General features: G+C 39.8%; 2 protein-coding genes across 2 annotated transcripts; one reads left to right on the top strand and one right to left on the bottom strand.

The window, feature by feature from the left end:
- Positions 1 to 1,639: 1,639 nt before the first annotated feature.
- On the top strand, positions 1,640 to 7,128 carry LOC110059530 (uncharacterized). Its single transcript, XM_020766237.2, has 5 exons — positions 1,640 to 1,949; positions 2,906 to 3,032; positions 3,569 to 3,609; positions 4,029 to 4,297; positions 5,525 to 7,128. Exons 1-5 carry the CDS (start codon positions 1,739 to 1,741, stop codon positions 6,074 to 6,076), a joined length of 1,200 nt encoding a protein of 399 aa, XP_020621896.2. The 5' UTR covers positions 1,640 to 1,738; the 3' UTR covers positions 6,077 to 7,128.
- Positions 7,129 to 8,056: 928 nt separating this feature from the next.
- LOC110059490 (transient receptor potential cation channel subfamily V member 5-like) lies at positions 8,057 to 22,626 on the bottom strand. The gene is made up of 17 exons (XM_089276011.1): positions 22,282 to 22,626; positions 20,202 to 20,516; positions 19,528 to 19,741; positions 18,929 to 19,087; positions 18,251 to 18,405; positions 17,649 to 17,795; positions 17,042 to 17,123; positions 16,522 to 16,637; positions 15,543 to 15,659; positions 14,542 to 14,652; positions 13,366 to 13,517; positions 12,919 to 13,028; positions 12,173 to 12,264; positions 11,464 to 11,589; positions 11,169 to 11,204; positions 10,327 to 10,515; positions 8,057 to 8,794 (listed from the first exon to the last, which is right to left on the bottom strand). The coding sequence occupies exons 2-17, from the start codon at positions 20,490 to 20,492 to the stop codon at positions 8,714 to 8,716; spliced, it is 2,178 nt and encodes a 725-aa protein (XP_089132137.1). The 5' UTR covers positions 20,493 to 20,516; positions 22,282 to 22,626; the 3' UTR covers positions 8,057 to 8,713.
- Positions 22,627 to 25,953: the final 3,327 nt, after the last annotated feature.

The following is a 25,953-nucleotide window of genomic DNA, read 5'->3' as shown; positions in this document are numbered from 1 at the left end:
TATTGATATTTAAAAAGGGTGACACCAAAACAGCTAACACTAAGCTAATTAGGGTGGCGCTCGTTTAGTACTATTTACAAATTGATTAAAAGTTGATGAAAGATAAAAAGTTTTCAATTGAATAATTTCAGGGTTTATTGAACCTCTCGGTGCATTTTTAAAGTCAGCTCTTACAATAGCAATTGAATAATCATCTTGTGTCGATCGTACGGCTGAGGCGATAGTTAAATGTTTATTGTTTTGACCGGCACAGAGACCAAGGGACATGCCTTATCTTTCTTTAAGATGGCGCTCGTAGTTGCGGTATAAAGTACACCATGAGAGAACGGGAAGCGGTGCAAATGCTGTTTGAACATCAACACCTCTCTACCCTCCATACGACCAAAGAGCAACTTATCCGTTCAACCTTGATTTCTATAAGACAGTCAAACAAGATAATTGACAAACAAGAATGCCAAAAAAATATATTGTTCTTGTGGTATGAGAAAAAAAAAGCAATTTGCACACCTTATGGATCGTCTTCACCTATCACAAAAAGTTTCTGCTCAGACTTGACGCGAGATGGCTGCGTGATGTTGTTTGTGAAACAGTAGTCAAGGAGATTAAACACTTCGGACAACTCTTGGTCTGCAGATTGTTGAGCTCGGTCAATGTTGTATCTATTGCATCAGGAATTGGGTAGAGGTAGACATTTAAAGTGGACATCACTACTGCTAGCTTGTACAATAGAGCTTGTCAGATTCACAAAGATTGCATCGTCTTTCCCATTTATGTTGACAACTTTCAATGGATATTTTTGTAGTTTGGAAATGCAATGCCTGCGCGACATTTGAGTATGGACATAGTAGTACAATTTTCCAGATGTTGCCTTTTTGATAGGTGATAGGGAGTGAATGAAACCAACTTCTTTATTGGGAACAGAAAAATATAATATCTATGAGTAATATGTTGTAGAAGTTTATGATGTACGTGAATTAATAGAAAAGGATAGAAAAAGACTGAAAATGTCATAGAAAACAAAAAGAATCAACTAGGATGCTTATCTCAAGAATTACTGTATTATTTTTTTCTTTTCTTTGGGGCGGGGATGGGTGGGAAATTGTACAGAATAACCTGCAATTAAAAGAAATCCTAATATAATTGCTTACAAAGAGAGAAAAACACCAAACAGTTAAGTATACTAAAAAAGAGAAGATGCATGGTATTAAAGAAAAAAGTTGCGACAGATTAGAGATTACGAAGAAGGCAAGTGAAGAGAAATCTTCCGTTACACCGCACAGCTTTTTTGCTATTTACGTTTCTCCTTGTTTTAGAATTTTATTTACTGTTTTTGTTTCCATTCGTGTCCACAGTACGACAAATTCTAACAATCTAACCGGCATCAGTGTGAGGCTGCTGCCAGTCCGTCAGCATCCTATACAAACTAGCTACTCTGCGGTTTCCGTTTTCTACTCGGCCTCCATTTTATTATCAACATTTCACACGTTCATGCTCACAAATACATCGTCATAGTCTAGTTTACCGTTAGTGTTATCTACACTTTCTTAAAACGAAACAGTGATTTTTTTTTCCGTTTCCAGCTTGGAACCAATGGAAGATAAACGGCGACAGTAATTTTTCGGTTTCGGCTGTCTTTCGTTAAAATTACGCACATCAGAGCATAATGATCAGTCAACGGTTTATCCGCTAGAAGTAATTTCTCTAACAGGCTTTTCAGAGTTTATCACAGCGCTGGAAAATGAATTTCGTTAAAAGCAAAGTAAGAATGGCTTTCTTTGGGTTGATAATAGCTTCAGTGGCAATAGTTCACCATGTGAAAGCCAACTCCAGTGCTGACTCCAAACAAAACTGCAAAGAATATCCTTCTTCTAGAGATAATGGCAACAAAATTCAATGTCCCATGATCGACTCCAATAGCACCAATATCACCGATACCGAATTGGAAAGAGGTAATTGATATATTTGCAGAGTTATTACTGAGCTCATACAGCTTGCCTTCTTAGCAGACGCAAGAAAATGAAATCCATGCATCCTTCTTTAGTTTCAAGCTCTTACGCTCAAGTTAATATTTGCTTTATATCTCCCAGAACAACGTAAATTAATAATCATAGCTTTGATGAAGATCAAGTATAATTTGCGAGACTGAAAGAAATTTCTTCATTACAAATTAATGATGCATTTCGTCCTTTTTAATTCTTCAGTAGAATGTTTTTGCGTCCTTGAAATTTTCAGCCGGACATGATGCGAAGCTCTCTTTCCGCTGAAAAGCGAACGAAAGCGCAAGAAATGAGCGCAAAATACTTTATACGGCTTAACTAGAAGCACAGTTAGTCCAGTTTAATCTCTTGGAGACCAGAAAAAGAATTTCAAACGTGGGGAAAGAAACGACACTTCAGAGAGATGAGATAGAGCATAGTGGTTATGAGATTTCACACCATTTTATTGCGCGAGGACGTGTTTATCTTGAGCTGGCAAGGTAGGCACATCTTGTCCGCTCAGTTAGCCAATCACAGCGCAGGATTTGGTTCATGTTGCCCGCTTAAGAAACTAGCCATAACAAATGCTCTTATTTCAGTGTTGTTTTTGGACAAAACTGAGCTTTTCCAATGACACTGTTATCCATTCTCGTACGTACGTACATACATACATACATATACTTTATTTAACCTCGAATTTACAGAGTAGCTTGTTAGCTAATATCTTCGAGAGAAATAAATATTAGAAAGAAAAAGGAAATAGATAAAATAAAATAAAATGCAGCCCTTTTCGCTCCTCTAGCCGGCAGCGCCTTGGCAAGAGAAACGAGGGAGCCCTTCGTTTCTCGTGTTCCTCGTGCCAACGTCCCGCTGGCTAAGAGAATCGAAAAGGGCAATGGGGACGAGAAGGACCGTTGTCACCATTCTAGGTAAAGCTGGGAACAAAAGACGGACCGAAAGTCGTATTCTGCTGACTTATTGCCTGGTGACGTCATGCCTGTTACTGGAAGTCTTGATTTGCGTGGTGTTGCAACTTGGTCTGCGAAAAAAACGCAGGTACGTAAGAAGACCAATAACCTGAGTAGAGCCCAGACTCCCTCACCGCGCGATCATGCAGTTACTCCCCCTTCAAGTGGAGTTTGAGAGCCAGCCCAAACATGCTGAACAAACTTCACAGAGATCTGTGTAGTCTTAATAGTCTGATTAGTTATTACTTAGGGACCAAAATTTAACCCCGGCCAAACATCCAATTAAAAATTAACAGTATGAAAGTTTTCAGCTCAAATCTCAGTCTCAACCCACACTCATCTGTATAAATTTGAAAAACGCATCTTTTTTTCTCCGATCTGGTCTACCATTCACCCTAAAGCAGCGTTTTCGACCTGGTTCTAAAAACAGACGAAGTATGTCGGATTACCACAATAATGTAGTGGTGCTCATACGTGAATTCACTTTGCCTCGTTTGTCTGAGAATCGGACAAAATGCGCGTAACCCATTCTGATACGCTTGGTAAAAAGCCAAAACAAAAAACGTAGCAGTTTCCTTTACAAGTCTGTGTATAAAGATAATCTTTCTGCGTTTTTCTTCACAGTCAGACACGACCCGAGAGACAAGATGCTGAAAACACTTCACGTATGTATCGATTGTTAGGTCTTTTTTCATATGCATCATTTACCAAATAGGCGACCTTGAAATCTAGAAAAAAACTGTTAGTGAACGTACGAGAGGAACTCGAGTGTTTTCAGCAGTTATTCTAGACCTCAAAAGTGCATTATTTTCTTAGAAAGAAAAACATAGGAAGACCATCTTCTATTTGGTTTAGAATATGAAAAAGCGAAAATATTCACATCTGAGAAGTGGCGGTGGTTGCACTGAAAACACAACAACCATAATATACGTGCTCTCAGTATAATTTCCAGCCGTGCATCTATAAGCAAATAATGCACGATAAGCCCCGATGGCGGATATACAGCAGGTTTAATGTAAATTGTTTGTGTACGACTGAAAACTGTCATGATTCTAATGTATCACAACCACGCTTCTTTCCTTAGTTATTGTAACCAACCCTATCTATCAGTCAGGCCTTCAGCTCCCGTGCATCTCTGATCCTTTACCAATTACTCATCAAGGACCCTACCAGCCCCTGATAGCGAACACCAGTCAGCGCGGGGTGAGTTCTGAATATCGCGCACTGGAAGGCGGACATAGAGACGATCAGAGGGTTGGCGTTCCTGTGGACATCACAGACTACCAAGATCTTGACCAAACCAAACCGAGAGACAAATATGAGTCCTTGTTAGTTGTTGGTAGCTCTTCGGAGGTAAACAAAGAGAACCTTGTGGAGTTTTCCTGTTTTCCTATTCAGGTTTTACTGATCATCTTTAATGACATTTGATTTTAGTTTAGAGCGTTTTTCGATTGAGTGTCAAAAGTAAGTTAGACAATCACTTTGGTTTTGGTTTTGAATTTGGTTTTACTACGGTTTGAGATTGATAAGTAATCGACAATGGTAATGGTAATTCTTTATTAAGAGTGACAACTCCATTTAGCTAAAAAGCCACTTCACAGGAAGCCCACTATTAAAATAATATAAATATACATCAGTCAATAAACAAGTGTGAGCAAAAGAAAATACAAACTAGTTAAAAAATAGACCTAGAAACTAGTTGGTTTGGTTTTATTTTTTACGACACTCAATTGAAAACCGCTCTATTCAATCTGTAATGATTCCATTGAGCGACCGAGGGGGCTTACTGGAGTAGGGCGCATTTTCGTGAATGGACGCTTATTTCTTTTCTGGACATAAACATCGGAGTATGATCTCAGCAACTGATTCTCTAACTTAGAGCGGTTTTTAATTGAGTGTCGTAAAACCAAAACCAAAGTAATCACTCTTACCACTCACAAAAGGTACAGCCAATCCAATGAACCAATCAAAACTAGGAGTAATTATATGTAGCTGAAGCAAAGCGCGGGAAAACAAGTGCGAGCGAGTCACAATTGGTTTCGGTTGTATTTTTGATTGGATGAAAAAGAAGTGCGCGTTTTTTAGCCAATCGTGTAGCGTAGATAAAGCAAAACCATTTACTTTTCGACACTCAAATGAAAACCGCTCTATGAGCTTCAGCCATAGCGGTTCTCGTAGTCATAACACCATTCGCTTGTTCAAGATGTTAATAACGTTTGATGAGAAAAGCGGACCCAATAAATTCCTCGCCCAATCAATATCAATGTCTGGTATATCACTTCTGCAAGAGGAGAGGGTGGTGCGCTTATTGAAATAGGGGCGATTATTTAACAAAATGACACCCAAGAGTGCTATCAGAAACTAAGGGAGCGCTTTTTAGAATTAGGGCGCTAGATTAAAATAGAATAATCGCAGTACTACAATGCGTCATTTCAATGTACGAAATGCTATCTTGATTTCAGACGTCTTGTAAAGACTTTCTTTACAAGGTGTCATCTTGGAAGCCCATGCCAAGGAGACCCTGGGCTCAAGGTGATCAGATGGTCTCATCTCCTAACGTTGAATGTGCTCTGTCCACAGGACGGAAAATGCATTAAGGATAACAGACAATATGATGAACCTAATCTTCAAGAAACCTTGAAAGAGACTGACGCAAAACCTTCACGTTCACGCGTGCTTGGTGTTAGGACCTCCTCTCCCCCGAGTAAACACAGCCCAACTCGTGCAAGTCAGTTGGACAAATCCACTAAGGGGCCATTGCACCACACTTTGCGTTTGGAAGTCACAACTGAAAAGGAACCTTGTGCGCTGGCACGAAACATTTGCAATGTCCCACAAGAAACGGAAGATAAAATGTACTGCGTCATCAAAGAACTGGAGACTACCGTAAACACGAGGGCACTTAATGGTCAGGACGCGGGAGAGCCTTTGTATTATGTCCTCGAGGGACCATATCCCAGTCCAGAATCTAACCGAGATCCTATGCATTGTGTTGTCAAGGAACTAGAAAGTCTCAACGAAAATCGCCCCAAGAGGGCACCTTCTGACGATTTCACCGTAGAACCATTGTATGTCCCCGAAAGCTCAGAGGATACAGAAGACAAAAGCTCAGAAGAGGAACCAAACCCGTAGTTATAACTATTCAATTTAAAATTAAAGCGCTATTCGACGCGTTTATTATCGGCAGATAAATAGACGAGTGAATTTCACACTGAACAGTCTGTGACAGTGTCAGAAATACCTGCTTTATAAGGACTTTGCGAAGATGAATTTTTGCCTCAACAGTAGCTTTATTCGTTCAGTTGTACCATGCTATCAAATAATTAACAACTATTGGACGAGGTTGAGCAAAGGATCTTGATTTTTCAGAGGAGGGCCTTCGGCTAAGGCAAATAATTGATCTGCGATACACAGACAAATAACGATATTTTGCAACAACCGAGTTCAATAACTGTTTTATCATTCGATCACCAAATTTGTTTTCTTATTTAAATCACTCTCTGACAGCTCAGGGGAGTAATCTGCCATTGTTTACCTGATATCATGGTTACAATTACGCATGAGCAGAATATTATTTACAGCAAAACACATTCAGACGGTACTACGCGTGAGCGGGCCATTATTTGTAGGCAGTTATTATCTGTAGGTCATGTAGTTGGCTCTCGGCCAATGAAAAGGACGGAAAAATTGCATCAAATGATTAATTCTCAGCGTTTTCGCACGAGACAATTAGACTTTAATGCGATCTCGATTCAAACGTAAAGCAACTGAGAACGTGACGGATTTTAAAATTATTTTATTAGAATTCTAAATTATTGGAATTGTAGAATTGTAGAACTATTATATTATTACTGATCATGTTTCTGTTTTTCTTAAACTTTTAGCTAGATACACGACCCCACAAGCACACCTATTGCTTTAAACCAAATCGTGTTTAAATGAAGGATTGTTGTTTTTATTGTTGTTGCTGCATAAGGTCGAGGATATTTTGCGGCCATTGATGTATTTTACCAGATGAGATTATCTCAGTGTTTAGCTCAAGCTGTATTTTTTAAAAAACTGCAACGTGATTAGTTCCTAAATATTTGCTGCCTCTGCCTGCAGAGGATAACCTGACCAATCAGAGTAGGTGAATTCCATTGATTGTCGAATAAATATGTAATAAACTTAGTGCAACATGGAAATTTGTTTTGTGATGACATAGCTTACAACGCCGCAATATCAGATTAAGTATCCGTGAAAGTGCATTATAATCCAACGCTCATGATGCGAGCAAAGTTAACTTCGCCTCGTTATTTACATTACCAATGTTATAAAAGAATTGATTCATGCTTTTAGCTGTGCGTATATCGAGTTCTGATGCACTTAGGAAATTTAGAGAGAACCCGAGAAACTAGATTTCCCTCCCGGCTGTGCGTCGAGCAAGTCTTGTGCTTCTTTCGTGTTCTCCATACTTAACGCGTGCGATGCACACTAAAGCGTGAAACAAATGTTACCTAGTTCTCTGCTGTTTCAGCCCCGCATCTGTTCTTGCAATGCAATGTGCAAAGCAACAAGCACGGTATCATAAAAAGTTACTTACAGAGGGCGGAGGCTTAATAAGGGGACCTTTTCTCGTGTGGTGGGGACGAGGAAAGCTTTAAACCCAAACGGAATTTTCTTACGAAGCCGATGGATGTATAAATGGAAAAAAAAACTTATTTGATGCGCTTTTGGCTTGACCCTTCTTCGGTGTGCTGAAAAGGGCGAGCTGCGCGATACAAAAGACGTATAACTAGGAACGCGCACATGGAAACAGCGCGCTTGAAACATAGAATTAGTCGAGCTCTCTGTGCAATTTGTGATGCGGAGTAAGATTGGCACGAGCAAAAAGCATGAACAAACCTCTCGACAAACCGGAACCATTTTTTCGAGGCACCAGTGGCGTATTTTTAAAGACTTTTTTTGATTTTTCTTCCCCACAACTCAATACGTTTATGTCCATTAGAATCTTGGTTAAATATTTTCGTTGTAAGCTGCTCAAATTTGGGTCTTGAAAACGCGAACTGCGCCATATCAATACCTTCTCTTATCTTTTAGTGCGTGCATGCATGATACGAGCGAGAAACGCAGTCTAAGGAAACTAACGTTTATGTACAGTCTGCTGGGTCTATAACCGGTCATGACCGGTTCAACTGGTTCCTACTAATGCGACCAAAGACCTTACAAAACTTACAAATGCCATAACAATTACAAGTGTACAAATTCTGAATTAAGGAAATATTTGATTGTGTTATCTCTTGTTTACAAAAGTGATATTTCTTCTAATCAGTTTGCTTATCCAGGTAAACTGATCTCCAGTACTTATATTCCTACAAATTGAGGATACTATCCTCCAATAAATTACATTCTTAAATTTCATAAAATTGACTTACTTTCATAGAAAACGTCCTATTAATTGATTTGCTTGATATTGTATTCTTACTACAAAGGTAAGACATAATATAGTAAATGAATTGAAATTGCAACGGTTTAGGATGAAATGTATTTTTACACTCCTGTGATTTATTCTGCCTAAAGAGGTATCCCGCTAACTATACGTCCCTCGTTCATTTGAACTGCAAACTGAGTATCATTTGCATTTTGAGTTTTTTGCTCATTTCTACTGAATATCATTGGTCCATGTTCATCTGTTTTTTTTTTGTTGGCCTCATTACAGTGCGTTCACGTGACATCCCCTTGTTGTTCACGTGGTGTTCACGATGTGTTCACTTGATTTTCAGGTGTTATTCACGTCGCCACTGATGTGAGATGCTGCTGACGCTTTGCTTGCTCTTGAAGTTTATTTTTGACAGAGTCAATTCCCAGAATCTAAGGAGGAAAATTTAAAAATTAAACGTTACTTGAACACCAAGCTTAAATTCCATTGTGACGCTGACTGTAGTGTATTTCTTTGATGTTATTTCTGGAAATTGTTGATACTTCCAGACACCCCCCACATCCTCCCACCTCCCTCTTCCACCAACCTAGCCGTGGGTTTTCTCTCTCTCGTCACGCCACTTGTCCTGTATTTAAATTACACTATTAAGATGCAGTTTAGTGTGAGGAGCCTGTGCGTGGCTTGTTAACTATCACATGATTTAGTGTATTCTTTGAAGTGTTTCAGTTGTCTGTGAAATTAATCAGTATTAGACATACTTTTTTTGTTTACGCGTTTACAGATAGGAATAAAAATAGAGAAAACATTTATGGTTTTGTTGATTTATATTGTCTTAGATAAGTGTTGTGAGAGCTCAGTGCATTTACAACTTCAAACAGTTAATCGTTTAAGGTCAGGGCACTGCTTACAAAACAGTGTAACAAACCACCCTTTTGGATTACAACGCCAAGACAGTCTTAAGAGGAATCACGATGATCACGTCACGTCACGTGACGTCACTGTCCGTGTGAAAGCATGCAAACAGAATAGTTACCTGTTTCATCAAGTGTTGGTCGCACAGACTTCAGATCGTCGAAAAGAGCCTGGCGTTAAATGCTTAAAGTTAACTGAGTTAAATTAATCGTAGCAAGGTGGCTTTGATTTCCGATTACGTAGCTATAGAGAGATCCGTGTCTCTGATTGGTTAGGGTTAGGGTTACTCAGTTGTGAATTTTCGCGCGCTATAAACAGCCAATCACAGATACTTCATAGAAACCAGGTCTTTAGTCATTACTCGAGGGATGCATGCTGGGTAATTGATCTCTTTGGATCTATGTTATCGCAATCATGGGATTAAGATGAGCAAATGAAGTTTAAGAAATAAATTAATTCAACTTAACGTTAAATTAGGGTCAATGCGTTTGGCAAGTTCATTAAAGGTTGTAACATAGTTTTAAATTGAAATTTACTTTCCTATTTTAACAGACATCACTGAAGTTTATGTTTAGTTTTGCAAGAACGAGTTCAAAAATTATTGTTGCTTCTTATTTAGCTGAGATATAGCATTAACATTGACGTAAGATTCCGTATTGAAACTCGTTTTACTCCAAAAGAATAAATCCCTGAATGAAGGGTCAAATAAACGTTGTAACGATGAATCATTTTCGTTTTTCTTAGTGAAAAAAGAACGCTCTCATCAGCATAAAAAGGTAAAAGGTAAAGTCTGCATACGAGCCAAAAGGCCTATTAGGCCGGCGCTTATCTATGGCTCTGCAGCATGAAACGACTAGGAGTATTTCTACTCCCCCCTGGATGGGATGCTAGTCCATCGACGGTTGCCCCCAGCATTAAACTCGCCGGTACCCATTTATACACCTGGATGGAGAGAGGCACTGTGAGAGTAAAGTTTCTTGCCCAAGAACACAAAACAATGCTCAATCCGGAGTCGAGCACACAGCATCGAGAACTGTAATCCAAGTCTTACCTGCCAGTTCAAGATGGCGGTTTTTCTTTTGTCAGCTTTGCTCGGCAAGCTGCTCTTTTTAATCACCATCAGGCCACGACGCCTCTCCTCAATCCCCTCTCGGGCCATATCTACCGAGTAGTCATCCTGGAGCTTTTTTAGGTCTGATGGTTTAACTGAGCGCTCTAAGACCATAATAATATGCGCCCACTGTCAACAGAAAACAGATCTTTTTTAGTCTTTTTTTTTTTTTAGTCTTTTTTGGATAATCACTTGGATGAAGGTAGTTAAACGTGGTCTTAAGAGTAAAAACTCGTTGAAAACTCAAGAAATCTTTAACCACTACCTACGTATGCTTTCTGTTTTATTCTCAGTACATCTGAATTTATTATTTTGGATTTTCCTAGTGGAGATGCTCGAAAAAACTTCACATTTACGTTTTCTGTTATATAAATCAAACTAACGTCTGCCTGGAAAAAAAATAGATCCAATCTAAATAGAATCGAAAAGGAGCACGGCTGCACGGCTCATAGTCCTCCAAACTAAATAACCATACATGCGTTAGACACAGTATAAGGTTCAGGATTCCATTGGAGTCTAACATCTTTTGTCAAACTTTAGGCCTCAAGGGTGAATTCCTCATCTTCTCAGGGATAGAAAAATGAGGTACAAGTCGAACCACTTTCATGTGGACAACAAAGGGCCAGACAGGGCACTTAAATGTACTGGGTGTCCTCGTTATACAGGAAGAGACTGCATGAATTCTGGTTCCCTGAGACCACGCGAACTTTGCGTAAAGTAGAAGTGTTCGCGTTATGCAGGGTCCGTGAGGAGAGGTTTGACTGTATTTGGTCTTTTTTTACCTGTCTTCTCCATTCTTTTTCTGAACGGTCTGAAATCTGTAAAAAACAAAACAGCATATGTTAAAATCAAAGTAGAGAGCTAATATCTACCGTTACTTTTTCTTTAAGTCATTTCGAGCAGTTTAAACTATCTAAGGAAATATTTGGTTATTAGTACGAAACTCAACAAATATCAGCAACGCATCTGATCAGGAGGTGACGCGGCTGATCCTGCCGTTCATATTCCTCTGAAAGTTTCTAAACAACCCTGATGCATCTCAGAATTCCTCATGTTAGAAATTGCTGTTTTACTTACATTCTGGTACGTGTTTGCCATCATTGCAATCAACATATTCATGAGTAAAACTGTGACGAACAACATGAAGTAGAAAAACAACAGCTTAGCCAAAGCTGGGTGCCGTGACCTATCGAACGTGAAAAACTGGGGAAAGACAAGAAATGGACGTAGTCAGTGACCATGGCAACACGATTGACATCTTGAATGAGAGGTAGATGCTTTAATACTATATGAAAATCGTATTTCCTGTATGCGGCAACTGCACCTTGTAAAAATATCAATCTTTCATCTTGAAATTTGACTCTTGTTCTGGACAGGCATTTCAGGAGCCTTTAGGATTACTTTTTAGCTGCGTTAGAATCCAACTTTGATTTTCCCCCTAAGGCCACGAGTGGCCTTAGGGTTGGTTTTCACTAGCGCACAAGCACTGAACAAATACATACGTAGTAGAATGCTGTTAAGTAGCTCCTTTTGTTAGGAAACTTTCCAAACAAAAATCACTAATTAACAACATCTTACTGGGCTTGCTTATGTTGTTTATGCTTATGCCTATGCGCCGGAAGTGAAAACCAGCCTTTACAACCATGTTTGCGGTGTCTCTCCTTTAAAACGTTGGGGGCTACAAGCACCTTCCTATTGAAACAACTTACAATTCTCGTCCCTAGAGTCAGTGGTTCTACTGCTCACCAAACGAAACGCAGGCCCTGAGAACGAGATCAGAACTTACGTCAAACTCGCCGAATGTCATGCGCATTAGAGTCATGATGGTATATCCTTCATTTTGAAATCCCTCGACTCCTTTCATTACATGTGAAAATGCTGCAAAAACAAAACAATGGGAATCTTAAATGGTGCTTGGCTGCTCGCCAGTTTGGCTTACAGTAAGAAAAATACTTTCATAAAGTTAGCTAAAAAGCAAACGAAATAGCAACAAGTAGTTGAAAAATTACAATTGACTCAAATGGCAAGATTCGCATCAATAAATGCACCCATTCTAATGAACACTCGGTTAAAGTTACAGATACAGTTAAAATTATTGTTTACTGGTTTTTGGATGCTCAAAGCGCACTTAGACAAACATCCCAGGATTGCAGATACTTTTCGTGGTCCCTACGATTTCGTATTGGCGGGATCATGGACATCTCGCGATTGTTATATGTGTACGGGGATTCTTCCGTATTTCGTCATAATGTCCTTTTGACGTTCTTTTATTGATGCGATAATTACCCTATCATGTTGCTGTGCCTGCTTTGCAAAACCACAAAGCAAACAGGCAAACACACCAATTACGCCAAACGTTATCCTGTGTGCTTTCTGTGACAGGAAATGTCACGTCACGGCGCCATCAACACGTTACACGCATTACTTAACGTAAAGTCGCATCCTGTGTACTTCGCGAAATAATTCTCAGAGGCAGATTTCGTCCAAACAAGGTCTGTATGCCTTTAAAGTTAGTTTGAGTTAGCGTTTTACCTTGCGCAAGTCCCAGTAGGTATATGATGTATATGATAAAGAACCTTGACATATCTCCGACGCACATCTTGTAGATCATACCCACAAATGGACCAATGGCTCCAAAACCTCTGGAAATTGACAAACAAACAAACAGTTGGCCTGTAAATATCCGCCCTCTCCCCTCCAAACAATCGGAGAGGGGGACCCTCTCCCCTTATTTAGCGGGGAGGGGACGGATGTGTACAGGCTAACAAACAGTCAAACAAGAAAGAGCGATTATCTCACGGTCGATGACTAGTGGCAAACTTTTCACGATTCTTACAGCCACTACCATCACAGCTAAACTGACCACCTCTTGACTCACTTGACTCTAGCGATGACTCAGTTTCCCTCAAGTTGCCGAAAAGACAGTCACCAAGAACACTTCTTTTCAGAACTACCCTCACCCATATTTTCAGTACTTACCTACAGAAGAAAAGCAGATAACACCAAGCCATTGGAGCAGCAAGAATCAACATGGCGGTCTCGGCATTTTGTTCTCCAAGGTAACGACAAGGTAACGCAAGGATAACGAGTACACAGGACATCAAGAAGATGGATTTACCAGGAGCGTCACGCTGAAGAAGATATCGACGTGAAACTATGATAAAAATTCCCCATCAATGTGCAATGTCGCGGAAAAGGGTAAAGTGAACCCTTTTCCTTATCAATGCTCGTTGTTTCCATAAACGTTGGCTATAGAACTTACGATTAGAATGGAGAAATATTTTTATTTTTTTTTCTCCAGCAAACTGTACATCTTCTGATAACGAGAGATTTGGAAAAACATTTCAGGATAAAAAGTAGCGATATTAAAACATGACGTTTCGGCGACGACATGTCACCATTATCAAATGTAGATTATTGTAAGCTCAGTAACGTTATATAAAGAAAGGAAAGCGTGAAACTACAATAGACTAAAGTGTGATGGAGGAAAACAAAAGAATGGACAAGAACATGATGTACAAAATTAAATGAACAGTTTCGCTGGAATGGAGTCTTTTTGAGTGTTCAGAATCGGTATCTTTTTCCTTATTAAAAGCATCTCATTAATGAGGCACTCGAACTTTCCTCGGCATTTCCTTAGGATGAAAAATTGCTCGTGAAGACTGTTCGGTCTTAGATTGTGTTCGTCCTTAAGATCTTAAGATTTTTCGCAGCATAGAGACATGACCGACACCGGAAACTGCGCAAGAAAAACCTCTGGCACCCAGGGTAAGTTAACCAAGTCCCTTGCCCTGTCCATACCTTGAAAATATTCCTCGGGGCTTTTAATTACGAGTAATTATTTACCCATCACGAAGTGAGAAAAAGGAAGAAAGAAAAACTGGCCGCGCGGAAACTAGAGGACCAGACTTGTTACTGGTTTTCGCGCGGTTCGCGTGTCGTACTCACATCCCTGACGTAAAGTGAGAGGTAAGTTGGGTTAAGGGTTATTAAGGGCTTTTGTTTGGAACTAAATTGTAAATAATTTTAACTTTATGTAGCTAAAGTATATTTAAATATGTAAATAGTGTCCCCAATTAGTTTTTTTAAACTAATTACCATTGACACTGAAATAAAGTCTTTCGTTCATTCATTACTGAATAGATTAATTCTTACCAAGGCGTTCAGTTGGACGTTAATTCCTTGTGTTATTAACACATCTTTGATTTCCAGCACCAAGTAGATTATCGCACCAAGAACTGTAAAGCCTTCTGCAACAAGACGTAACTGTGGAGATTAAAAAAAAACATAATAATAGTTGCATTTGAAAGTGAAGAATGATCATCGCCGTTAATTTTCCAATTTAAGCAATTGGAAAGAAGAAGCCTGAAAAAATCAGGGCTTCAACGGGATTCGAACCCGTGACCTTTGCGATACCGGTGCGATGCTCTACCAACTGAGCTATGAAGCCACACATTGGAAGCGAGGTCAATTAGTTGAGTTCATATCTTCCCGTGAGGAGTGAAATTTTGTGAAGTTTATTTCATATAAACTTCACAAAATAGTTGCGTTTGATTCGAAGTGTTATGCTGTAATTTTGTCACGAATAGGCTCTTGGTGACGTTTCTTTGAGTTGTAGCGGAAATTGCTAGCCTGCGCAGCACTGAGGCGCTTGCCGGAGTGGTAACAACGCGCGAGTTAGAGTGGTGCGACACGCGCGGCGAAGAGGAATGCGTGTACTCTTTCCTTTTACTCGCTTGTTTGGGTCGCGGGCGACTCGTCAGTCTCGCGTACCAGTTCACTTGAAATCACTGCCTATTATCACTGAAGCAGCTACTACACAGAATGCGGAAATTGCACAAAATGGCAACATTAACGAAAGTGCGATTGTGAATTTTGGTAAGAGTGATACTGAGACCTCTAGGCTTTTAGCGGACTCTGCGTCCATGAAAGTGGAACAGTGAAAAAAAGATTTGTAACCTCTACAATTTAATCAAAAGATTTTATTGGAGACATCTTCAGTTTCACTAGGATGTTTGAAAAATTTCAAAGAGATTGGCCAAGTCAAACTTGAAAAGGGGCGAGTAACCACGAAATAAACGCTTTTTACGGAACCTCTAGTTTTGTTATTTTCCTCTGTACGTCTATCATTAATAAGCAACTTAAAAACCTCTTACTTTGTCATCTCTCGTCTCTATTCTCTTTGGATCAAGATGTCGTGGTCTAAGATAAATAGCCAAGCTAAAGCCCAGAAGGTAGAGGACCGCAAATAATAAGCGCCTGTAAAACTTGCCCTGGAAATAAAAGAGAGGAAATATGTTTAATGCTGAGATAGAATCTGGAACTGGCAAGTTTTGCTTTGCTTAGAAACCGTTGGACCTTACTAATTTGAACTCGCCTTTGAACTTGCCGTTAAGGCTTTCTCAAACCCATTTCGCGCGCTGTGTGATCCACCTAAAAACCACCAACTTCTCTACACCGCAAAAACTTCACTCTTCACCCTTGACCCTTGACTCTTGACCCTTGACCCTTGACTCTTGACTCTTGACTCTTGACTCTTGACTCTTGACTCTTGACTCTTGACTCTTGACTCTTGACTCTTGACTCTTGACTCTTGACTCTTGACTCTTGACTCTTGACTCTTGACTCTTGACTCTTGACTCTTGACTCTTGACTCTTGACTCTTGACTCTTGACTCTTGACTCTTGACTCTTGACTCTTGACTCTTGACTCTTGACTCTTGACTCTTGACTCTTGACTCTTGACTCTTGACTCTTGACTCTTGACTCTTGACTCTTGACTCTTGACTCTTGACTATTGACTCTTGACTATTGACTCTTCACCCTTAGCTTGGAATCATCGCAGACGAAAATATCCGTGCCGAATTCGGATAACCGACTTTATGGTCCCGGCTCATTTCACCAGCAAATACACTGTTGACTGTATTTTGTCCTTATATAGTAACAAGTATCAGATATAAGGAACCGAAATGTCTTGTCTGCAATGTCAGGCGTCTTCTTGCCCTAATCCAGGAGAGGCGCCGGCGGGCATTAGGACAAGAAGACGTCTGACATTTAAGACTACGAAATTTCGGGAACGAGCGCGTTAGCTATAAGTTTCATCTGTGATCACGTAATGCGAAATTGATTTTCTTACCCTGGCAAAGGCTTTCCATTTCTCCTCAAGAAGTCGATAGATAATACCGCTGTTCAGCATGTCCAAATGATCGTCTGTCTTTCCATTCAGTGTGATCAGTAAAGCTGATTCATCGTCTAAACAAAAGAAAATATGTTTTACCCGAGAACCATACGGGCGATTTTCCCAGAGACGAAACAGGCCGACGAAACATAATTGTGAGTGACACTCAGAGAGAGTTAGAGTAAAGAGAACGTAGGATGTGAGGGGAAGAAAGAGAAGTCGTAAAGAAAGATAGACTACAGGGAATGCGGGCATTAGGGAGGATGGAATTGTGAGAGACATAGTCGATAGAATTTAACTGTTTGTTTTGTTTTTCATATTTGTTACTTGGAACAGAACTGAATGGTCCTCCTTTTTAGCCAGGTATGCTTATGGAGTGCAAAGCAAAGTCGAAAAAAGTTAACTGTTTGTTTTGTTTTGCATATTTCTTACTTGGGACTAAGATGGTTCTCATGGTTAGCTCATAATATTGACTTACCCGATTTACCATTCTTGTCAATAGAATCTAGGCCGTCTAGTGGGTATCCTGAACAAGTCATGCGTCCATAGGACCAGTACTCCTGTTGGAGAACAATTCAAAAAACTCGTTTAAATCTTCTCTGAGTCTGTGGTTTTCATGAAAGACAGGCTCCTTAGCAACACGACGCATGCGTATGACGCCATTCTGATGTAAAAACTACTTCAGATAGAAAATAACCCGAAAGGAAGAGTTTTCTAAGGTAGAAAACATCAAATAATAAGTCGAAAATAAATGAGGATAACAAAACGGAGTTAGATTGTGACCGGGTAATTATGAGTGCAACGATCGCGCTCTTTACAGTAAGAAACTCTTTGACGGCTCCGGTCATTTTTCCTTTGTTAGCTTGCAAAAAAGATAAAAAAAACTGTCTTTTGAAGGAAACTTATACAGTTTTCACTCACGTGGCCAGCAGCCATGCAAACTTACTGAGCAAAAAAACTGTTATATAACAAATGAATTCAACTCCTACAGGATTGGTTTGGTACACCAACATGGCTACCGTTTCATTGCTTTGGGACAACAATATGGCTGCTGTGACGTCATGTGAAAACACTCTGTTCCTTACCATGCTTTGATATTCGAGAATTTCATGGAACATCTCTTTTCTTCCCAACTTAGCAGCCAGCGTGAGAGATGTAAGTCCCAAGTTATTTCTGATGAACGTGTCTCCACGTATCTTGTGTCTTCTCTGTGTGGCATGAAAAAACATGTCCTACAACGAAAGAATGCTTGATCAATATAATAAAATAGTCTTACTGACATTTGACAGTGATTTTTTCCCCCATGGAATTTGACCCGACTGCATACTGTACAGATCAGTGTAGGCTATACCACCAAGCTTTAAGGAAGTAATTTGACACTGTATCTCATTCCATGTCTGCACCAGTTTCAACGTGAAAGAAAGAAAGAAAGAAAGAAAGAAAGAAAGAAAGAAAGAAAGAAAGAAAGAAAGAAAGATCGCAACGTAAAGACCTCCTCCAAGTCCAGGTAGAAAGTGACTGAAAATCACCCGGAAGGAAATTGAAGGTGCATCCTGGCGAAGTTGCTTATCAATGAGAAATATGTCTGCGATTTGTTGCGCTCACGATAAGCTCGACAACCCACCGAAACCCATAGGAAATAGTTCAGCCAGTAAAAACTATCCTCTAAATATTTTTTTTAGCTTACTATCTTGTTGTGTATGACACACAAGTGTAATACGGTGTTGCCAAGCGTGTCCTGTCTGTTTGGATCCGCGCCCCTCCTTATAAGGTAGTCGTACATCTCCTTGTTCTCGAAACACGCTGCAAAGGATGCTGGATATTCACCGTAATAGGCATAACCTGTTGAAAACAGCATCAGTGAGACATTAACGACTTTTAAAAGTCACGGAAAGGACTCCTCTAAACGCGGTATGAGACAGGCTTGTATCTGAAACGCAATACCAATAAACCCCCAGCTCTCTGAGAAGATCAACGCTATTAAACCTATCACTATTGTTTTTATTAGAGCGATTTTCAATTGAGTGTCGTAAAAGCAAAATCAAACCAATAACTTACCAGTTAGACTTCTCAGCCAACCTCAAACTGCAATAAAACCAAAACCAAAACGAAAGCAATTGTCTAACTACTTTCAACACTCAATTGAAAACCGCTCAATTAGTGACATTAAGAAGAACTAATACCCATTGTTTCTCAAGACAAGGCATACCTCGTTTTAGCTGATACTCGATAACGCGGAGACACGAAGACACGAAGACCGAACTTGAGCCCAAACAGAAGTTTTTCGAACTCCAATCAACAAAACCAAGAAAACAACAAAGTAACAAAACCAGGAACGAAGAATGTGCGGCTTTTGACCACTTACCATCGTAATTCGTTTCTTGTTTTATTTTGTCCTTGCAGTCCTCCGGCATAAAGAATCTTCCTCTTGCTCGTGCATGAACATCAGCTCCACATTGACCAACCAGGAGTTTGAACGACTGTAGGTCTCCATTAACAATCGTGATGTGAACAGCTGTCTCACCTGCAGCGTATAAAAGATAAAAAAAAAAACGATGAAGAAAAAGACAACCTCTCATATGTTTTCAACAAAGAGTTTCTGTTAGCTTTTCATGCAGTCATGCGACTGGCATTTACTAGGAAACACTGCTATAAATAGCTCATGATGGGCATGACTAAGCATATGAGCATCATGATACAGTATACATGGACTCTCCTGTTGCTTAGCTCTTGATAGGTAGCCTTTGAACAGGTTTCCAAGTAGGCTCGATTTCCGCCTCTCCCGGGGAGGAGTGCGGGCTCCTTTCCTGAACAGCGGCTGCTCCTCCAAGTGAAGATCTTCTTTCCCAGATTGGGCTCGGCTCGCTCGGTTTCCCGATTTTTTCTTCGCCCTAAATCCAAATAGTAAGCGTGTTCACAGGCTAGTGATAGAGTAAGACTGACAAATCTTGATCATTTTCTCACCATAGAATTCATGGCTTTCATACTGATCCAGAGCCATAGTAGGATAAACTTTCAGCAATGCGCGCGCCATCTCTGCCATCTGTGGATTGTTGTTTAGGAAACACAAGTGCAGTGCTGTCTCACCCAGTGCCCCGCGGTGATCAAGATTCCAGCAAGCTTTGCGGGGTGTATCATCTGGGGCGTCACGACATTCGACTGCTCCATGACTGTCGGACTAGAAAGTAGTTCATTTGTTATAAGAGGAAGAGGATGTTTTTAAAAACGGAAAAACGGAAAAAGAAAACCGAAGGATGGGAGAAGAGAGGGAAGGAGGGAGGGGGGAGGTGGTAAGGGAGAGAGGGAGGAGGGAGAGAGAGGTAAAAGGAAGGAACTTACAGTAGTGGCCATTGTCGTCCCCTGTGCTACTCGTTTTGAAATGTTGTTTCAAACAGCTCCCTCCGTTTCGCCGACCACGTGAGCAGACGAAACGGAGGCTCGTGGGAATGAGGATGAGTAATAGCTAATTAGCGACAATTCTAGGATGTCTTAACACTATTTTATCAGTGGCCTAACAGGACACTTTAGTTTGGAGTATCGATTTTAGTCACAGATCCTACTTGGAGGGAAGGATCTAGAAATACCGAACGTCGGAGAGAGAGTTCTTCATCGCGCTGTCACAACTCAGTTAACTTTACCTGTGATTCCCTCTCATTCTGCCATGTTTTGACCTCTTCTGCAGAGATCTCTTTTCCATCCCCTTGTTCATAAAGGTACGGCTGAAGTATCTTGTCATCTCGAAGCTTTCTTACGAATCCAGACTTGCCGCTTTCTTTCCAGATTTGAACAAATTCTGTGTTACCTTCCAGGCCTTTCAGGTCAACAAACATATACAGTTTGTTCTCCAGTTTTCCTCGTGTCTGACGCTTCCAAGCTTCATCACGATCCTCTCCTTTCTCGCCGAGCACTTTATAAGCGCAGTTACCCATGACCTCTTAAACCAGGACTACCACCTGTGGTTGAAAACATGAAACAAGAGTTGAAACAACTTAACTTTACATAAAATATATATAAGACTGATGGAAAAAGCTCTTGAAAATGTCCAAAAGCTGGCGTAACCTAGGTGTTTCGGGCTTGCCCTTCTTCAGTATTTTCTTAGTCCTTCCTCAGGACGCTTAGCGCCTCTTCTACATACATACCGTGGCTGAAGAGGGGCTAAGCCCGAAACGTCTCGTTTACGCTAAGTATTTGACATTTACAAGAGCTTTTTTATCCTTAAAGCTACTTTACCGTCATGTAGTGTCACGCATCAAATGAGTTTTTGTTGTTGTTGTTGTTATCATTATTGTTATTATTAGGAGAGTCACTTAGAACTGTCGGACATTGATTTAGGTATCGCAAAAGGACATGCAAATATTCGTTAAGGCAATTGAGAATGCTATTTCTGGGGAACTCTAGCCGAAGCCACGAACACTGAGCCAAGAAGTGGACCTGCATATAGCTACAGTGTATTTTTAAAGTAGAGTTTTTGCCATTTAAATGTGTAGAGTATTTTTTACTATTTTTATTATTATTATTATTATTATTATTATTATTATTATTATTTGCTTTTTTGCCCATTTCTAAGGGTTTTGCATTTGCGTAGACTCGTTTTGCGTATGAATCACCTCCTACTCTAAGAGCTGCCAAGAGAGCTTGGTCGTAGGCTAGCATTTGTTAGTGTAATGTAAAACAGATTTTCAAGACGAAAAAGAAAAAAGTTTAAGATTAGATTAAATTTGTAAGTCTTCAAGTTATAAAAATATTCCCAATTTCTTTTTTCGAGGATTTCGTTGTGAAAGGGCAACTCAAAAATGGCCATTTTTTAAAAATCAATATTGTTTACCAATTTTTATTCATAAGGGACATATTTCTGGCTGTTTCTGGTAGCGACGCGGACTTCGTGACCCTCTTCTGAACCCAGAAAAGGAAGTTGTCACTGGAGTTTTCAGATGATCACTAAATCCGTGGAATTATCCACTACTAACTTGATCAGTTTACTTTTAACATGTTAGCCAGGTGTCAGTTGCCTGTGTTTTCCACTACGTTTCCCTAATTGCACGCTTTAAAATTTTGAATCCCAGCCTCTTTGTATCTTGTATGGAAATAAAATAAATATTTGTATTTATTAGCACCTAAGTTGCTGAGGATTGAACACTGCAAACTTTGTTTGCCGAACTGTCGACACTAGTAATCAAACGGTACGGCTCTGTGCCATTTGAGGAAAAAGCCCCCTAGAAAACTAATGTTATCAGTGGTTGATCAGTTGTGAAGTACACATGTCGTAGTTCAGTGTGTTATAAGTTCCTGTTTCAGCTGTTTGAATGAGTTCATGTGGAGCCCTGGTTCGTTTCCGTTCTACTGCAAACTCATGGAGGTCTCACAGTTACCAGGTTACGCTGATATAGTCCTTGAAAATGAGACTTGAAGAAAACATGGTTGAAAATAACTTACAGTTGATAAGAAATAATATCACAGTGTTATAATCGCTTAAAGGAAGCTTGACATCGTCGCTCTGATGCGCGTAAAACTGAATATTCTGAATGTATTGCTGGTCGGTAGCTAAGGAACACCAAGAAAGTTTGGCTTATCTTCTATATTGGTGCAGAACATAAGAGTGATAAAAAATAGTACAACCGTATCTTCACGTTTTCTACCGTACTAGGAAAGTATGAATAAAATCATACAATGAACATTTCGTGGTGAACGTCGTGGAAGTTAACATAAATAAATACTTACGGCCTTGTTAGTGCGAAAGGTTAGCTTTCCGTGATCAGTAAGCGCTCCAAGAAAGGATGTTGAGGGCTGTATCATTTTCCTTCTATACAGTTCATTCAGTCTTTACCAAGATGGTACAGAACAAGTTGTTCTGATCTCCTTCGGTAAGCCATGTTACCTAGCAAACGAATGCAAAATATGTCTTATGAATAAGTAAAGTAGTTGCGTTACATTTGCATTTATTTGTGTGTGAACAAAGTGCGTTTACGTCATACCTCCTATTGAACACAATGAAGATGAAGTAAAGCGAAACTAAAAGTCCCAGTGGGAGATCAATTACGATTTTGAAATAACAAAAAAAAAACAGTAAAATAGACTGACACACTTCGTCAAAATTTTAGCTATGTTGACCATAACAAAAAAACTTGACAATAAATTGCTTACTGAGACTAACAGAGGTCACTCAACCAATTAAGATTTCCCGGACGTTTCAAATATTAGCTTGAAAATGGACGGAAATAGAACCAAGGGAAAGCGTTTTCGTGTTTTTGAGGTCTCGTTCATTTTTCATCTTATACAGGGACGACAACGACCTTCCTAATTCCAATGTTTTCCAGCCTTTTTTCCTTACTTTCATTAATTTAAATGACAGTGAAATACCATTTGCTAGCTTTTATTTTAGAGCGAGATGGTCAATGCACTTTGTACGATATACACCCATTCATGCACATGGCCACCTGCTTCTCTAGGAGGGGGGGGGGGGAGCTCGTCGTACCTTTTAGGGGTTCAGGGCTGGGTTGTTCAAAGCCTGATTAAGCTAACCCAGGATTAGCGAGAATTTTGATTTCACTTTTGTGACTCTTCGGTGAGGTTCTCTGTTTACGTTGTTTGTCCTTCTGTTAAGAGTTTGAATTATCTCAAACTACACAAAACGTAAGCAATGAAAAACATTTTTATATAAGAAAATCAATTCTTAGGTTAACTTTTTAATCCTGGGATGGAGTTAACCGGCTTTCGAACAACCCGCAACAGAAAAACAGTTTTGGTATCTCTTAGGGTGTTTAGCCTCCGAAGGTCCATAGCGGGAGCTTTCGTGGTACCTTTTAGGGTCTTAAGCCAAAAAAAATAAAAACATGACAGGAGATATTTGAAAATAAAATGATTTTTAATTTTGTCACATTGACGCCGAAATTCACAACTCATGAAAAAGAAGAGTGTATTAGCTTCAGCAAGAGATCATCTCTTGTATTCAGTTACTGTGTTGTTTTAGAATTCGTACCTGTTAGGGTCGGGTGAAAGCATTTTCACGCTACGCCTACAATTGGCCACAAAACAATATCTTGGTACCTCTTACGGGTTCTTTTCAAAAGCTCCCCGTTCCTTTTCATATGGGAGTCCCCCCGGAGGTTATTCATGCATGGTTCTGATCTACCTGGATACCTGAGGAACATTAGACAAGAGACTATGACAGTCTCTTGGTTGAGATCGTCTGTGAGAGCTGTGAATGGGGCTTCATTCGTCCCTCCAGCACCGCAGTGTGACTCTTTAGCAGTGCATCCAATCCTGAACCAGTTCTCTGGATTTTCAATACGTTCTTTTGCTACTTGCGCCTGTTTAGTTGGATTATAGCTATGGGCAAAGCTTACTCCATCTAAATAAAATGCAATTTCTTCAGTCCATAGGGAGCTTGTAGCCGTGTCGCTGCGAAAAAAGGAATAATTAAGATGTGATGAATCAGTGAGAGCTCTCGATAATTTACAAATGATAGTGGTATTTTAGATTTTCAGAATTTTTGTTGCCAATATTATTGCAATGTAGTTACTGACTTAGATTTCTTTACAGTGAATCGGGGCATAATGGTCAAAGTACCGTGCGAAATCGTCAGTATTCGATTTCACTGCTGGCTTGCTTTTTAAATTTTATTTCACGCTCTTTTTAGTTGTTCATTGATGTTTAGACAGGATATCAAAATCTCCGTATTTTAAAATCTTTTAATCAAAGTATGTTTCTTTTTTTTGGTCTTGTTCTTTCACATTGATGTCGGAGTGTACCAACTTTAGGCTTGAACTTATTTGTTCGTATGCTGCTACCAGCGATAATAAAAAGACACCAGATTGCATTTTGTCTTAAATATGTTTAAACGAGAATCTTTCTCAGCTTAAAACTAATTTCTGACTCGAAGCACGCAAATAGGCCATGAAGAAACACTTTAATTTCGAGAAGTAACTCCATCTCGGGCATTTGACCGAAGTAAGCCTGAGACGGAGAAGTTATGGCAGCGATTAAAAAGGTCATGTTTCCAACAGCGTACTGTGTGGTGTAGTGGATAAGACGAGTCGCTTCAGAGCGTGAGGTCGTAATTTCAAATCCTTCAAGGTGAGTAGAAAAAAAAATAAAGGTTGTTACCCGTCAGTTACCAGGTATGCAGAAAATGGAGTTAAAAAAACCTAGGATAAAGGGTATCACGGAATGATTGAAGAAGATATAGGAATTAGGGGGAGAGGGTGGTATAGCTGGAGTCGGGGTTACAAGTTGGTACAAGTAGGAAGTTAGGAGACAGGGTGGGGTAGGGTGAGTGAGGGGGAAGTAAAGAGGACGTAGACATTAGGGGGAGAAGGCGGAATAGCAGGGGTCAGGGATACAACATTGCATAGGGAGAGAAGGTATGGGCATAGTCAGAGGGAGGTAAAGAAAACATTGGATTCAGGAGAATAGGGAGCCATAGGCTGAGACAGGGGAGGTAAGGAGGACATAGAGGATGGGGAAAGTGTGGTATCACTTGGGTCAGGGGGGTAAAAATCATGTAGGAGCAGGGAGAGAGGGTGGAATAGGCTGAGTCAAGGAGAGGTAAAGGAATCAGGGGAAGAGAGGTGAATACCTTGAGTCGGAGGTGGGGAGGAAGATTATAGAAGAAGGAGAAGAAAGGGTGGAAGACGTAGTCTGAGTCAGGGGGGTACTGAAGACTGATGTTGGACATTGTTGGTATCAGACTAGGCTTCCAGAGTTCATTTTTTTAGACTTTTTTGCTAGAATTCATTTTTTTCTTTCTTATTTCAATTTTGAAGCCGCATAAGAGTATAAAACATAATTACCCTAATTAAAAAGATTAAAAGAAAAGATGTGAGTAATTCTAGTAGCTGTAGTCAAATGACACCATCATCCAATATTCTAGTACGTAGAGAGTCAGGCATAGTTGTAGGTGGGAAAGAGGCAAATACTTAGAAAAATAAGTCACCCGTTTCAAGTGATTTATCCAGTTTTAAGCGCTTCAGTGAAATAATCTGATTATAATAAAGTAATTTAAAAGGTTTTCAACAATTTTAGTTGATCGTATAAAGATCACATGGTCTTTCCTGAACATTTCCGAGGGTTCCCGGCTAAGGTTGTTGAGAGTTTACATGTAAGTCAGCAATGTCTTCCTACCTATAAGCTTAAATATCTCTACAAGTGGAACGAAGTGTAACGTCTTTGTCGCACAGGTGAAATTCTCGGAATTCACCACAGTTTTGAACCATTGAGTTTTTTAGGTTTAAAAATACAAACAATACAACATTTACTAACTATCAGTTAAAAGTTTTTAAAGTAATAAAAATAATTTTACACTCAGGTTCTAAGTTTAACTTGTGAGCTTCATTGAAGATCGTTGAAGTGTTCACGCTTTGGTGAGTTGGAAAAGTTCTGGCTAACAAAGTA

The sequence above is a fragment of the Orbicella faveolata genome, unplaced genomic scaffold, assembly GCF_042242905.1.
Source record: "Orbicella faveolata isolate gen_17 unplaced genomic scaffold, um_ofav_v1 contig_4, whole genome shotgun sequence".
Classification (NCBI taxonomy): Eukaryota; Metazoa; Cnidaria; class Anthozoa; order Scleractinia; family Merulinidae; genus Orbicella; species Orbicella faveolata.
Note: the sequence above shows the minus strand (reverse complement) of the source record. Positions and strands in the feature narration are given on the sequence as shown.

Excerpts from the sequence above, each read along its gene's own strand:
- LOC110059530 (XM_020766237.2), top strand. The coding sequence starts at position 1,739 with ATGAATTTCGTTAAAAGCAAAGTAAGAATGGCTTTCTTTGGGTTGATA. Across the intron at positions 1,950-2,905 it reads CGATACCGAATTGGAAAGAG|GTAAAGCTGGGAACAAAAGA; the intron begins GTAATTGATATA and ends TCACCATTCTAG. Across the intron at positions 3,610-4,028 it reads AGATGCTGAAAACACTTCAC|TTATTGTAACCAACCCTATC; the intron begins GTATGTATCGAT and ends TTCTTTCCTTAG.
- LOC110059490 (XM_089276011.1), bottom strand. The coding sequence starts at position 20,492 with ATGGGTAACTGCGCTTATAAAGTGCTCGGCGAGAAAGGAGAGGATCGT. Across the intron at positions 17,796-18,250 it reads GTGTCATACACAACAAGATA|GACATGTTTTTTCATGCCAC; the intron begins GTAAGCTAAAAA and ends CTTTCGTTGTAG. Across the intron at positions 13,029-13,365 it reads TATCTGCTTTTCTTCTGTAG|AGGTTTTGGAGCCATTGGTC; the intron begins GTAAGTACTGAA and ends GTCAATTTCCAG.